The following is a 13,579-nucleotide window of genomic DNA, read 5'->3' as shown; positions in this document are numbered from 1 at the left end:
CAGGGAGCAGGGCGCTGGGAAGGGAGGCTGCCGGCAGCAGGGAGCAGGGAGCAGGGCGCTGGGACGGGAGGCTGCCGGCAGCAGGGAGCAGGGCGCTGGGAAGGGAGGCTGCTGGCAGCAGGGAGCAGGGCGCTGGGAAGGGAGGCTGCTGGCAGCAGGGAGCAGGGCGCTGGGAAGGGAGGCTGCTGGCAGCAGGGAGCAGGGCGCTGGGAAGGGAGGCTGCTGGCAGCAGGGAGCAGGGAGCAGGGCGCTGGGAAGGGAGGCTGCCGGCAGCAGGGAGCAGCAGAGCACTGCGGGAGGAGCCGGGAGCGGCACGGAGCGCACACCGGGCACCTGCTCCTCGGTATCCTGCTAAAGCCGGCGTTCGCTCCCGCCACCGACAGCTCTCCCCCGAGTTCCTCACTAGAACAGAGCTGGTTCCGTTCCCCCTCTTTATCCATCGGCTGTACAGAGTGTCGTGCCCACATCCTTAACATCCTGGCCTTGTCCTTCTGGGAAGGCTACAAAGCAATATTCCTCACTCTTTCAATAACTCACAGACAATTTACTGATGTATTTATCTTGGGCTTTGTGACTCGGCTGCAGAAAGGCACAAGTGTAAAACAACTACAGACTAGGCAAAAGAGCCTGCATGCTTTAATTGAGTTGATACTTTGGCTAAATAAAATCAGGTTTTATGCATTTGCCTTTACAAAGTCCCAGCAGTAAATCAGTATCTGCTTTCAAATAACAACACAAGTTAAGTGGTTCCTGATGTCGAGAGCCCTGATGGCATCGCGTCAATTAAAGACCAAAAGGAGAAGATTTATTATTTATTTATTATTTATTAATTTTCTTGGGGCTGTTCTGTGCAGGGCAGAGTCGGACTCGATGATGCTTGTGGGTCCCTTCCAACCCAACCACGCTGTGATTATTACCTATTTTAAAGCCACGTATCATTCGCTGTCGGGGCTGGCTTAGTGGCCACAAGCTGTGATTTTGCAAGCGGACGTGTCTGCTTTGAAACCCTTTCCGTGTCGGCTGTGAAACCCCTCCGTGAATCCTTTGGAACCCCTCTGTGAATCCTTTGGAACCCCTCCGTGAATCCTTTGGAACCCCTCTGTGAATCCTTTGGAACCCCTCCGTGCATCCTTTGGAACCTCTCCGTGCATCCTTTGGAAGCCTTCTGTGAATCCTTTGGAACCCCTCTGTGAATCCTTTGGAACCCCTCCGTGAATCCTTTGGAACCCCTCCGTGCATCCTTTGGAACCCCTCAGTGAATCCTTTGGAACCCCTCCGTGAATCCTTTGGAACCCCTCTGTGAATCCTTTGGAACCGCTCCGTGCATCCTTTGGAACCCCTCCGTGAATCCTTTGGAAGCCCTCTATGAATCCTTTGGAACCCCTCCGTGCATCCTTTGGAACCGCTCCGTGCATCCTTTGGAACGCCTCCGTGAATCCTTTGGAAGCCCTCCGTGAATCCTTTGGAACCCCTCCGTGAATCCTTTGGAACCCTTCTGTGAATCCTTTGGAACCCCTCCGTGCATCCTTTGGAACCCCTCCGTGCATCCTTTGGAACCCTTCTGTGAATCCTTTGGAACCCCTCCGTGAATCCTTTGGAGCCCCTCCGTGCATCCTTTGGAACCCTTCTGTGAATCCTTTGGAACCCCTCCGTGCATCCTTTGGAACCCCTCCGTGCATCCTTTGGAACCCCTCCGTGAATCCTTTGGAACCCTTCTGTGAATCCTTTAAAACCACCCTGTGAATCCTTTGGAACCCCTCCGTGAATCCTTTGGAACCCCTCCGTGAATCCTTTGGAACCCTTCCGTGAATCCTTTGGAACCCTTCCGTGAATCCTTTGGAACCCCTCCGTGAATCCTTTGGAACCCCTCTGTGCATCCTTTGGAACCCCTCTGTGAATCCTTTGGAACCCCTTTGTGAATCCTTTGGAACCCTTCCGTGCATCCTTTGGAACCCCTCCGTGAATCCTTTGGAACCCCTCCGTGCATCCTTTGGAACCCCTCCGTGCATCCTTTGGAACCCCTCCGTGCATCCTTTGCAATCCCCCATGTCCGCATTCCCCGTGTTACTCTGAAGCGCCGTGCGGGAGGCCCGCGGGCGGGCGATGTGGAACGCTCAGCGGGCAGAGAGCGGGAGAGCGAGGGATGTCCTGCGGGATGTCCAGGGAGATGTCCTGCGGGATGTCCTGCGGGATGTCCTGAGGGATGTCCAGGGAGATGTCCTGCAGGGGTTATGAGGGATGTCCTGCGGGATGTCCTGCGGAGGTCATGAGGGATGTCCTGCGGAGGTCATGAGGGATGTCCTGCGGGATGTCCAGGGAGATGTCCTGCAGGGGTTATGAGGGATGTCCTGCGGGATGTCCTGCGGGATGTCCTGCGGGGGTCATGAGGGATGTCCTGCGGGATGTCCTGCGGGATGTCCTGCGGGGGTCATGAGGGATGTCCTGCGGAGGTTCTGAGGGATGTCCTGAGGGATGTCCAGGGAGATGTCCTGCAGGGGTTATGAGGGATGTCCTGCGGGATGTCCTGTGGGATGTCCTGTGGAGCACATGAGGGATGTCCTGCAGGATGTCCTGCGGGATGTCCTGCGGGGGTCATGAGGGATGTCCTGCGGGATGTCCTGCGGGATGTCCTGCGGGGGTCATGAGGGATGTCCTGCGGGATGTCCTGCGGGATGTCCTGCGGAGGTTCTGAGGGATGTCCTGAGGAATGTCCAGGGAGACGTCCTGAGGGATGTCCTGAGGGATGTCCTGCGGGATGTCCTGCGGGGGTCATGAGGGATGTCCTGCGGGATGTCCTGCGGAGGTTCTGAGGGATGTCTTGAGGGATGTCCAGGGAGATGTCCTGAGGGATGTCCTGAGGGATGTCCTGAGGGATGTCCTGTGGGATGTCCTGCGGGGGTCCTGAGGGATGTCCTGAGGGATGTCCAGGGAGATGTCCTGCAGGGGTTATGAGGGATGTCCTGTGGGATGTCCTGCGGGGGTCCTGAGGGATGTCCTGCGGAGGTCATGAGGGATGTCCTGCGGGATGTCCTGAGGGATGTCCAGGGAGATGTCCTGCAGGGGTTATGAGGGATGTCCTGTGGGATGTCCTGCGGGGGTCCTGAGGGATGTCCTGCGGAGGTCATGAGGGATGTCCTGCGGGATGTCCTGAGGGATGTCCAGGGAGATGTCCTGCAGGGGTCATGAGGGATGTCCTGCGGGATGTCCTGCGGGACGTCCTGCGGGATGTCCTGCAGGGATCCTGCGGGAACCGTCCCCGCTCTCCCTCCCCCGCCGGGCCCGCTCCCTCCCCGCCATCATGGCGGCCCGGGGGGGGAGCGCTGAGGGAGCGCGCGCCCCCCACATCCCCGGCCCGCCCCGTCCCGCCCCGCCGCGCTGGCCAATGGGCGGGCGGCGCGGCGCTGACGTCACCGGGGCGGTGCGGCGGCGCCGAGGCGGGCGGCGCGCGGTCAGTGCGTGCCCGGCCGCCCGCCAGCCATGTCGCGACAGAGCCCTCAGGAGGAGAACCTGCAGGGTAAGGCCGCGGGGAGCGGCGCTGCGGGCACTGCCCGGCCACCGCGGGCACTGCCCGGCCACCGCGGGCACTGCCCGGCCACCGCGGGCACTGCCCGGCCACCGCGGCCTGGGGGCACTGCCCGGCCACCGCGGCCACTGCCCGGCCACCGCGGGCACTGCCCGGCCACCGCGGGCACTGCCCGGCCACCGCGGGCACTGCCCGGCCACCGCGGCCTGGGGGCGGACCCGCGCGGGGCCCTTCTGGGTCGCGATATCGGCTGAGTGCGGTGGCAGATGTGCGCGCCGCAGTGCGCGTCCGTCGCCCCGTGTCCCGGGGAAGAGGCCCGGTGGATGTGGCTGTGGGCAGGGCGCGGGTCTGTGGCGGGGATCCGGTGTTGGACAGCACGGGATTCGCCGGGGAGGGGGAAAATCCCAGCGCAGCCACAAGGAGTGCGGCTGACACGGGGGTTAGCGGTCTGAGGGGACGTTCTCATCGCTCTGTGGAATTCTGCTTCTTGATTCCCGGCGTTGAAAGCTGTATCTTAAGAAAATGAAGCTTTGCAGTGCTGATCGGTGCTTTGCAGTGCTGGTCTGTGCTCGCACATGTGTCCTGGGCCGGGATATCGTGACAGACCCCTCTGTCCCGAGTCCATCCCCGGGACTCGTCTGGCCGGGCTGCATCGCCTCTCCTGGCTTCGGGCTGTTTGTATTTCCAGCTTCATAAAAACACAGCTGTTTTTATCTTTAAATGGTGATATCACAGCCTGTTCCCTGTGCTCCAGCACAGCCCTTCTCTGAGGAGCGTCCAAAAGGAGAAGGAAGAACAGGGAAGATTGTAAACCCCATTTTCTGTCCTCTTGCTGCTGCAATCCCAGTCCTCTCCCTGCTTTATCCTGCATTCCCAGCGCTGTACCCAGTAAGATTTCAGCAGATAACGCTTTAATTTGAGCTGTAGTGGTTGTGATCGTTCTTTGGTAACAACTTGAGCTTCCATAAATTTTGGGGGAAAGGGTGGGGAAGGGTTTGTCTGGCACTGAACACACTCCCTGCCACATACCAGGCACTGTCACGTGGAGGGGAAAAGTCCCAAACAAACCCAAACAACAACAAACCAGCTGTAAAGGGAAAGGGGTTTTGCAGAAAAGCATCTCTTCCAAACTCGATGGCCTGGAATGTCTTTATGCAGCAGGTTTTGTGGTACTTTGGCTGTGCAGGTGGTGGTCTTTGTATTTAGGATGGAGATACTTCAGGTTGTTCCTGCACATGAGGCAGTTTGGCTTTGTGCTGTTGCCTGGATTTTGGAGCCCTCAGTCTCCTCCCAGCCAGGATATCTGGGATGTCTTTGCTGGCGCGATGCTCCTGCTTCACGCTAAACCCCTGTGAACTCCTGTGCTGCTGGATGGCTGGGGAGGGACCCTGCAGCTCCAGCTGCTCCTGCTGTGCCTTTGTTCCCTGAGCACCACTGTCCGTCAGTGTCTCTCCTTTCCCTGCTGATTCCTTAGACATCCCTGCCCAGAATCCAGGGAATTCCCGCTGCCCTCCTGCTCCTGTCCTGCTGCTCTGTTCCCTGTGCACTGCTGGGGCTGGGCCACATCTGTTCCACGGTGGGGTTCCTGTGGCTTTTGTCTAACTCAGTTTGTCTAACTGAGGTGTTTTCTGTTCCCTGAGCTCATTTCTGGGGGGCTGGAGGGACAGAACACAGGGAATGGAGGGACAGGACCCAGGGAATGGCTCCCACTGCCAGAGGGCAGGGCTGGTTTGGAGATTGGGAATTGGGAATTGTTCCCTGTGAGGGTGGGCAGGCCCTGGCACAGGGTGCCCAGAGCAGCTGTGGCTGCCCCTGGATCCCTGGCAGTGCCCAAGGCCAGGCTGGACACTGGGGCTGGAGCAGCCTGGGGCAGTGGGAGGTGTTCCTGCCGTGGCAGGGGTGGCACTGGGTGGGATTTGGGATCCCTCCCAACCCAAAGCATTCCAGGATTCTATAGGGAGGGAGCAGTGAGCTGTCCCTGCCCAAGAGGGAGTTGTTATTCCCTCCCTTAGGAAAACAAAGCCCATGTGACCGTGTTAAATATACTGCTAGGAGCAAACCCATGACAACCCTTGCCACATGCCACAGTTGCTTAACAGAACCACCTACAAATGGGACTGAAAAAAGGCTGCACTAAACAGTCCCTGGGCTCTGGACCCCAAAATAATTTCAATAAACGAATAACTGAACTTTGGCAGCAAAAGTCCTTGAGATTATTTTGACTGCCACCTATGTTGAACAATAAAAATGGAACATATCCCAAAATAAAAGATCTGTTTGTGCAGAGAGAAGCACAATGTACTACTAAGCAGCTGCTTCCCAGCCCTGTGAGCCTTCCCAGCTCCACTGCCTGCACTTTGCATTCCATGCTGTTTATGAGCTGGGAGGCAGGGCTGGCCCGTGTCCCTGCAGTGTCACTCCGGACAGCCCAGGGCCTGGGACAGCCCCAGGCTCCGGCTCTCGTGCCTGTAGCAAAGCCCTCAGGCTGTGGGGCTCAGCTCTGCCTTGTGCCCAGCAGGGTCCTGGGTGGAGCTGCACTTCAGCAGCAATGGCAGTGGCAGTGGCAGTGGCAGCTCTGTGTCCGCGGGGAGCCAGGAGCAGGTGCCAGCCTCGCTGTCCATCCACAACGGGGACATGGAGAAGATCCTGCTGGACGCCCAGCACGAATCGGGCAGGAGCAGCTCCAGGGAGAGCTCCCACTGTGACAGGTGAGCAGGGGGCTCTGCTGGGCACGGGGTGGGCACTGCCAAGGTCACCACGGGGTGCCAAGGACGTCCGGATGTCCCAGAGGAAGGGACAGAAATGCTGCAGGAGTGTATTGACGTGCAGGTGCCTGTTGATACGAACACACGCGTGCGTGGGGTGTGTGTTTTATGCGTGTTTCCATGTGAACACGTGTGTGCATGTGTGCTCAGAAACCAGAGCAGATGTCTGGGAGTGCCACACACCAGCTCAGCCCTGGGACCGCTGGTCAGGCAGTGCCATTAATGCCTTTGCTGGATTCTGATGGGCTGTGAGGTCTCCAGCCTCAAGTGTGTTTGGAAAAGCCAAAGTCCAGGACTCACACTCCACAGCGGGATGTGGAACGGCCTGGCCTGGCCTGGCCTGGCTGGTGGGCATTCAAACCAAACCCCGCTGCCACTCCTCGTTTGCTGCCTGTTGTTTCTGTGGAAGTGCCAGGCCCCCAGCAGTGTGGGCACAGGGGTGGGGATCAGAGCAGTGACTCAGGTGGCTCTGGTGGCTGGGCTGTGGCAGCACTGCCCATGCAGCCCTGGGCCATGGCTGGGGCGCTCCTGGGCAGAACGTGCCCACTCCCAGGGTGTCACAGAACACCTCACCTCGTCTTTCCCGGTGCTTCTGTCCTGGTGCAGCCCTCCTCGCTCCCAGACCCCCCAGGACAGCCACCGAGCTCTGGAGATAGAGAGCCACAGCAGTGGGGAGAAGAACAGCTTCCAGGTAAGATCCTCACCTTGCTGTGGGCGAGGGGAGCTCTGCCTCCCTGTGCTTTGGGCAGGAGCAGCGGAAGCTGCTGAAGCAGACACAACTCAGCAGCCCTGGCAGATCTGGGCTGGCGGTGTTTGCTCCTGACACGTGGGCATGTTTTGGTTTGGTCTTTCCAATCTGTGATTGAGATTTTTCAGGATTTCCCCTCTCCCTTTGGCTGCTGACGGGGTGCATTTCCTGCATCCCCCACCAATGCTGAAATGCACCTCCACCAATCCAGTAGGAATTCTAAAAGATATTTTGACAGCATCAAGAATTTCTAGAGTCACTTAAATATGGCAGCCAAAAATACGCAGTTTCCAAGCCCTGCCATAGCTTTGATTCCAGGTATTTTAACAATTAATACCAAACTTGTATACCTGCTGCTTTAGAAAAAAACTCCCTGTTGTTTCTGATTTCACCTTATAGGTTTGTTTACCTTGCAAGGAAAATGAATAAACACATTTGCAACAAGAGTGGGGGAAAGGATGTATATTGACCATATTTAATCAATACAGGTCTTATTGCAGGATGACAGGCTGAAATCTGAAGTCTTCAGTGTAATAAATTAGCTTTTAATATGAAAAAAATTACTCACAAAACATTTTGAGGAAGGAAGTATTTCAGGGAAGTGAATTTTTCTGCATAATTTCTACAACTCTTGCCAGACTCCAAGGGCTCAGCTTTAGGTTAGCTAAATAGGGTACTGAAAGTTAATTATTACTGGAAATTATTATTTTATATTGTCAGAAACACCCTTCAGCTGTTTAAAGATCATGATTTAGACTTTGAGAACAAATAACCCCAAGTTAGAAAGCCATCAGAATTCCAGCTGCCTGGACAGTTTTATTTCCATCCCGTGTGTGTGTGCGCATCAAGAGCTGTTGGAATTCTGGGAGCAGGATCTATTTTTATCCCAAGGCCTGGGCTGTGTGGAATGGAGCTGAGCTGAGCCAGGAGCTCTGCCCTGACTCAGCGTTTGTGCTGTAACTGCACCAGAGCTGGGCCTGCGGGGGGCTTGTTCTGGGAGCACACACCTGGCCAGGCTCACCTGCCTCCCAGGATGGCCCAGGGACTGGAACTGGGACTGTCAGGAGCTGGACAAGGACTGCCAGAGACACCTGCCAGCTCTGAGCATGGCCAGGAGTCCCTGTGCCCAGTGTCCATCAGGGCTGGGAACTGGGATAGGGCAGGAATCCCTGTGCCCAGTGTCCATGGGAACTGGGATAGGGCAGTAGTCCCTGTGCCCAGTGTCCATGGGAACTGGGATAGGGCAGGAATCCCTGTGCCCAGTGTCCATGGGAACTGGGATAGGGCAGGAGTCCCTGTGCCCAGTGTCCATCAGGGCTGGGAGCTGGGATAGGGCAGGAATCCCTGTGCCCAGTGTCCATGGGAACTGGGATAGGGCAGGAATCCCTGTGCCCAGTGTCCATCAGGGCTGGGAGCTGGGATAGGGCAGGAGTCCCTGTGCCCAGTGTCCATGGGAACTGGGATAGGGCAGGAATCCCTGTGCCCAGTGTCCATGGGAACTGGGATAGGGCAGGAGTCCCTGTGCCCAGTGTCCATGGGAACTGGGATAGGGCAGGAGTCCCTGTGCCCAGTGTCCATGGGAACTGGGATAGGGCAGGAGTCCCTGTGCCCAGTGTCCATGGGAACTGGGATAGGGCAGGAATCCCTGTGCCCAGTGTCCATGGGAACTGGGATAGGGCAGGAATCCCTGTGCCCAGTGTCCATGGGAACTGGGATAGGGCAGGAATCCCTGTGCCCAGTGTCCATGGGAACTGGGATAGGGCAGGAATCCCTGTGCCCAGTGTCCATGGGAACTGGGATAGGGCAGGAATCCCTGTGCCCAGTGTCCATGGGAACTGGGATAGGGCAGGAATCCCTGTGCCCAGTGTCCATGGGAACTGGGAACTGGGATAGGGCAGGAGTCCCTGTGCCCAGTGTCCATGGGAACTGGGAGCTGGGATAGGGCAGGAATCCCTGTGCCCAGTGTCCATGGGAACTGGGATAGGGCAGGAATCCCTGTGCCCAGTGTCCATGGGAACTGGGATAGGGCAGGAATCCCTGTGCCCAGTGTCCATGGGAACTGGGATAGGGCAGGAGTCCCTGTGCCCAGTGTCCATGGGAACTGGGATAGGGCAGGAGTCCCTGTGCCCAGTGTCCATGGGAACTGGGATAGGGCAGGAATCCCTGTGCCCAGTGTCCATGGGAACTGGGATAGGGCAGGAGTCCCTGTGCCCAGTGTCCATGGGAACTGGGATAGGGCAGGAGTCCCTGTGCCCAGTGTCCATGGGAACTGGGAACTGGGATAGGGCAGGAATCCCTGTGCCCAGTGTCCATGGGAACTGGGATAGGGCAGGAATCCCTGTGCCCAGTGTCCATGGGAACTGGGAACTGGGATAGGGCAGGACTCCCTGTGCCCAGTGTCCACCAGGCCTGGGAAGTGGGAATATTTTTGGTCTGTACATGAGGATTAAATGCTGGGCTCTGGGATTTCGCTGCCAGGGCAGTCTTGTCTCGGGCACATATGGGATATGAGAGATGGGAGATATGGGAGATGGGATATGGTCTTTGGCATTCTCACCCCACTCTGAGGGTGGATCTCTGCTCCCCCTCTTATCTGGGATGTGAACACTCCCCGGACGGGGCGTGGGAAGGGTGGGCAGGCGGCTGTCAGGGCTGGCCTGGGCAGTGGTCCTGGTGCAGCCAGGAGCTCTGGCAGCTCCCAGCTGTGCCAGCTGTGCTGACTGGGGGTGGCTCTTGGTTGCAGTCTGAGGAGGATTTCCTGGAGAGGAGGAGGGAGGTGGAGAGGCTGCTGAGGAAGAACGCGGATTGGATCTGGGACTGGTCCAGCCGGCCCGAGAACATCCCTCCCAAGTGAGTGCTGCCACAGCTGCTGGGAGAGCTCCTGCAGCTTCTCCTCCTCCAGGCTGAGCACACCCCTGACATTCCTTCCCCAAATCCAGGGAATTCCTCTTCAAGCACCCCCGGCGCACAGCCACGCTCAGCATGAGGAACACCAGTGTCATGAAGAAAGGGGGGATATTCTCTGCAGAATTCCTGAAGGTTTTCCTCCCATCCCTGCTGCTCTCTCACCTGCTGGCCATTGGACTAGGGTAAGGTTCAATTTAAAAAACAAAAAAAAGAAAAAGTAGATTTTTTCCCCTGCTTTCTTTGAGGCCTGATTCTGAGTCCCAGTTCCCTCTTTGTCCAAGATGGTTATCCAGGAAGTGCTTCTTGCCTGTGGTATTGCTGGATGGTTGAAGTTTTCTGATTTTCTCCCTGGTTGGGAATTTCTCAGAACAATTAAGAGGCAGGGAAATGAGGAATTCTGTACACTGGAACTGTAGTCACACAACACTTGGCTCCACTGGAGATGAGACTCTTAATCTCACAGCTAGGAGATCATCAAAGCAAAAAGCTAATATTGAATAGATTTTAAAGTTCCACTGATAGAGATGTAAAAACATTTAATATTATTTTAAATTACTCAATAGATTTTTTTAATGCCCTCCTGGGAGGGATGGGGGACGTTTCCTTTCCACATGAGCATGGGGGCAGTTGCTGGGCCCTGGAGCTGGGGAGGGGTACCAGCCCCAGGGCAGTCACTGGGGCTAGGGAGGGTTACCAGAGCAGAGCAGTCACTGGGGCTGGGCTCCAGAGCAGGGCAGTCCCTGGGGCTGGGGAGGGGCTCCAGAGCAGGGCAGTCAATGGGGCTGGGGAGGGGCTCCAGAGCAGGGCAGTCAATGGGGCTGGGGAGGGGCTCCAGAGCAGGGCAGTCCCTGGGGCTGGGGCTGGGCTCCAGAGCAGGCAGTCCCTGGGGCTGGGGAGGGGTACCAGAGCAGGGCAGTCCCTGGGGCTGGGGCAGGGTACCAGAGCAGGGCAGTCCCTGGGGCTGGGGAGGGGTACCAGAGCAGGGCAGTCCCTGGGGCTAGGGAGGGGTACCAGAGCAGGGCAGTCCCTGGGGCTAGGGAGGGGTACCAGAGCAGGGCAGTCCCTGGGGCTGGGGAGGGGTACCAGAGCAGGGCAGTCCCTGGGGCTGGGGAGGGGTACCAGAGCAGGGCAGTCCCTGGGGCTAGGGAGGGGTACCAGAGCAGGGCAGTCCCTGGGGCTGGGGAGGGGCTCCAGAGCAGGGCAGTCCCTGGGGCTGGGCTCCAGAGCAGGGCAGTCACTGGGGCTGGGCTCCAGAGCAGGGCAGTCACTGGGGCTAGGGAGGGGTACCAGAGCAGGGCAGTCACTGGGGCTGGGCTCCAGAGCAGGGCAGTCCCTGGGGAGGGGTACCAGAGCAGGGCAGTCCCTGGGGCTGGGGAGGGGTACCAGAGCACGGCAGTCAATGGGGCTGGGGCTGGCTCCGGGCTCCGGAGCAGTTGTGTCCCTGCTTGGTTCCAGCCGGCAGTGCTGCTCCTGCCGGGAATTCCTGAGGCAGTGGCCTGGCAGGGAGGGCGGTCCCTGCACCGAGACACAGCCTGGCTGAGCGTGTTCTCTCACCCTGCCTGCAGGATTTACATCGGGAGGCGCCTGACCACCACGGCTTCCAGCAGCACCTTTTAGAGGCACCTGGGTCTGGAGCTGAGCAGAGCAGACGCAGCTGGAGCACAGGAGGTGCAGAGGAGGGGGGAGCTGGCCGTGGCCGTCGTGTGTGTGTCCTGTCCGTGTCCTGTTTTAGTTTAGTCTAAAAATGGGAAGGGAGACGCTGGAGCTCCCGTGTCACATAGAGCCTTCTGGATCAATCCCTGCTGGATCAACCCCTAGAGCACGTGGCAGATGCTGCAATGTCCCTTAGTGCTTTGTAGTGAAGTACCTGAGAATTAGAGCAGCTCCGTGTTTAAATCAGCCCCAGCTTTCAGCAGCCCTTGTGCTGGGCCGTGTCCATCCTGCACGCCCCTGTGCCTGTGGTGGGAATGTTGTCACTGCTCCTGCAGCCCCCGCAGGGAGGGATGAGCCCAAGCTACGAGTGGCCTTACAGATGGATCCGGGAATTCCCAGGGGCTCTCAGCGGCCCCGGGCAGTTTTTCCTCTGGCAGGTGTCGCTTAGTTCACTTCGGTGGGAGGTGTAAGGAGACACAGTGGGAAGAGATGAGCACGTGGGTAAAACTCCATCAGTTTGTCCTAGTTCAGAGGTAGAATTTGGATTTAGTGCCTACTAAAAGCTGCTTTTGCCAGGACATTTATTTAACCCCCAGCAGTTACTCCAGGTTCTCTGCTGTACCTACCGCAGGCTGTCGCTTACAGGCTTTACCTGTCCCACATGAATCTGCACCTGACCCCAGCCCTGGGCAGATGAACCACAGGGTGGCTTCTCCTTGGTTTTTATTGATGCAAAGCCTTTCCCTTCAGTGATTTTACCTTATTTAATGAGAAAATGAATGTTTGCCAAAATACCATGTTTTATATATTTAAATAAAAAGGTTCCTGGTGAACTCAGAGTTTCCTCATTCCTTTTTCTCCAGGGGCTGATGAGGCTCTTGGCCTCTGCCTGCCCCTTTCCCACTGGTCACTTCCTGACATGGAATTGAGAAGTTTCCATGGAAGCAGCATCAAGCAAACCTCAGCAGGCCCTGGGTAACTTGCACTCACTGCACACACACACAGAGGTCTGATGCTCCCGAGGAGCTGGAAACCATGGAATTGTTGAGGCTGGAAAAGCCCTGTGAGCCCATGGAGTCCAACCCAGCCCTGCCCGGGCCAGCAGTGCCCCATGTCCCCAGGTGCCACATGCACAGGGCTGTGACACCCCGCAGGGGTGAGGGCTCCAGCCCTGCCTGGGCAGCTGTGCCAGGGCTGGGCAGCCCTTTCCAGGAAGGAAATTTTCCTAACCTCCAATCCAAACCTCTGCCCTGAGGCTGGAGCCGAAAGCAAAGGTGGGACCAGATGCCCCAGATGCTCCGGTGCCGCTTCCATTTCCTGTGGGACTGAGAGCAGCAGATCCCTGCTGGGCTTTGGCTGGAGAAGGGAAGGGGTTAAGCCACGGTGTCCCAGTTTCACTGCCTGTCCCCCGGGTCCTTCCTCCCAAAGGTCACAGCCCTGGGGCAGCGCTGGCTGCTGCTGGAGCAGTGAGGTTCTGCAGTGTTCCTGCTCACCCCTCCTCACCGGTGTGCGCTTCGAGTTTCATGGCACGATCATGATCATCCCCAGGGCTGAGCCCAGTCCTGACCTGCAGGGGTGGGTGCCTGCCCAAAGCCCTGGGGCAGAAACAGCTCCGGAAGGGCTTGGGTTGGGAGGGACCCGAGAACCTGCCCAGTTCTGCCCCCCCAGTTCCACCCCTTGCCATGGGGGTACCTTTCACTACTCCGGGGTGCTCCGCTGGGCAGCAGTTTTACCAAACTTGACACTAAAACCTGGTTTAAGATAAAAGGATAAAAATTTCATAAGAATAGTCAAAAGCTAATTGAAAGTGGTACAAGCAAACAGGGCTGTGGAATAGGAGATTCCATCATACCCTTTTTACTGATGTCCCACTTGTATTTGCTGAAAAAAGAGATCCACAACTGGCCAGCGCTGCTGTGTCCTGGAGCAGGGGCAGCAGCCCTGGCCACTCCAACCATCCCAACTGGAAACACCCCCCTGGGC

The 13,579-nt window shown here is 57.6% G+C and overlaps 1 protein-coding gene and 1 long non-coding RNA gene across 2 annotated transcripts; one reads left to right on the top strand and one right to left on the bottom strand.

The window, feature by feature from the left end:
* The first annotated feature begins 3,370 nt into the window (after positions 1-3,370).
* On the top strand, positions 3,371-12,429 carry BNIP3 (BCL2 interacting protein 3). Its single transcript, XM_068198388.1, has 6 exons — positions 3,371-3,514; positions 6,042-6,231; positions 6,895-6,979; positions 9,780-9,886; positions 9,976-10,125; positions 11,509-12,429. Exons 1-6 carry the CDS (start codon positions 3,478-3,480, stop codon positions 11,558-11,560), a joined length of 621 nt encoding a protein of 206 aa, XP_068054489.1. The 5' UTR covers positions 3,371-3,477; the 3' UTR covers positions 11,561-12,429.
* LOC137478604 (uncharacterized) lies at positions 7,507-8,298 on the bottom strand. Its single transcript, XR_011001701.1, has 2 exons — positions 8,095-8,298; positions 7,507-8,057 (listed from the first exon to the last, which is right to left on the bottom strand). It is a non-coding gene; the product is annotated as an uncharacterized lncRNA (long non-coding RNA).
* Positions 12,430-13,579: the final 1,150 nt, after the last annotated feature.

Source organism: Anomalospiza imberbis, chromosome 8 (genome assembly GCF_031753505.1).
Source record: "Anomalospiza imberbis isolate Cuckoo-Finch-1a 21T00152 chromosome 8, ASM3175350v1, whole genome shotgun sequence".
NCBI classification, from domain to species: Eukaryota; Metazoa; Chordata; class Aves; order Passeriformes; family Viduidae; genus Anomalospiza; species Anomalospiza imberbis.
Note: the sequence above shows the minus strand (reverse complement) of the source record. Positions and strands in the feature narration are given on the sequence as shown.

Coding starts and splice junctions, on each gene's coding strand:
- BNIP3 (XM_068198388.1), top strand. CDS start 3,478: ATGTCGCGACAGAGCCCTCAGGAGGAGAACCTGCAGG. Junction 9,887..9,975: donor CCCGAGAACATCCCTCCCAA/GTGAGTGCTGCC, acceptor CCCCAAATCCAG/GGAATTCCTCTTCAAGCACC. Junction 10,126..11,508: donor CTGCTGGCCATTGGACTAGG/GTAAGGTTCAAT, acceptor CCCTGCCTGCAG/GATTTACATCGGGAGGCGCC.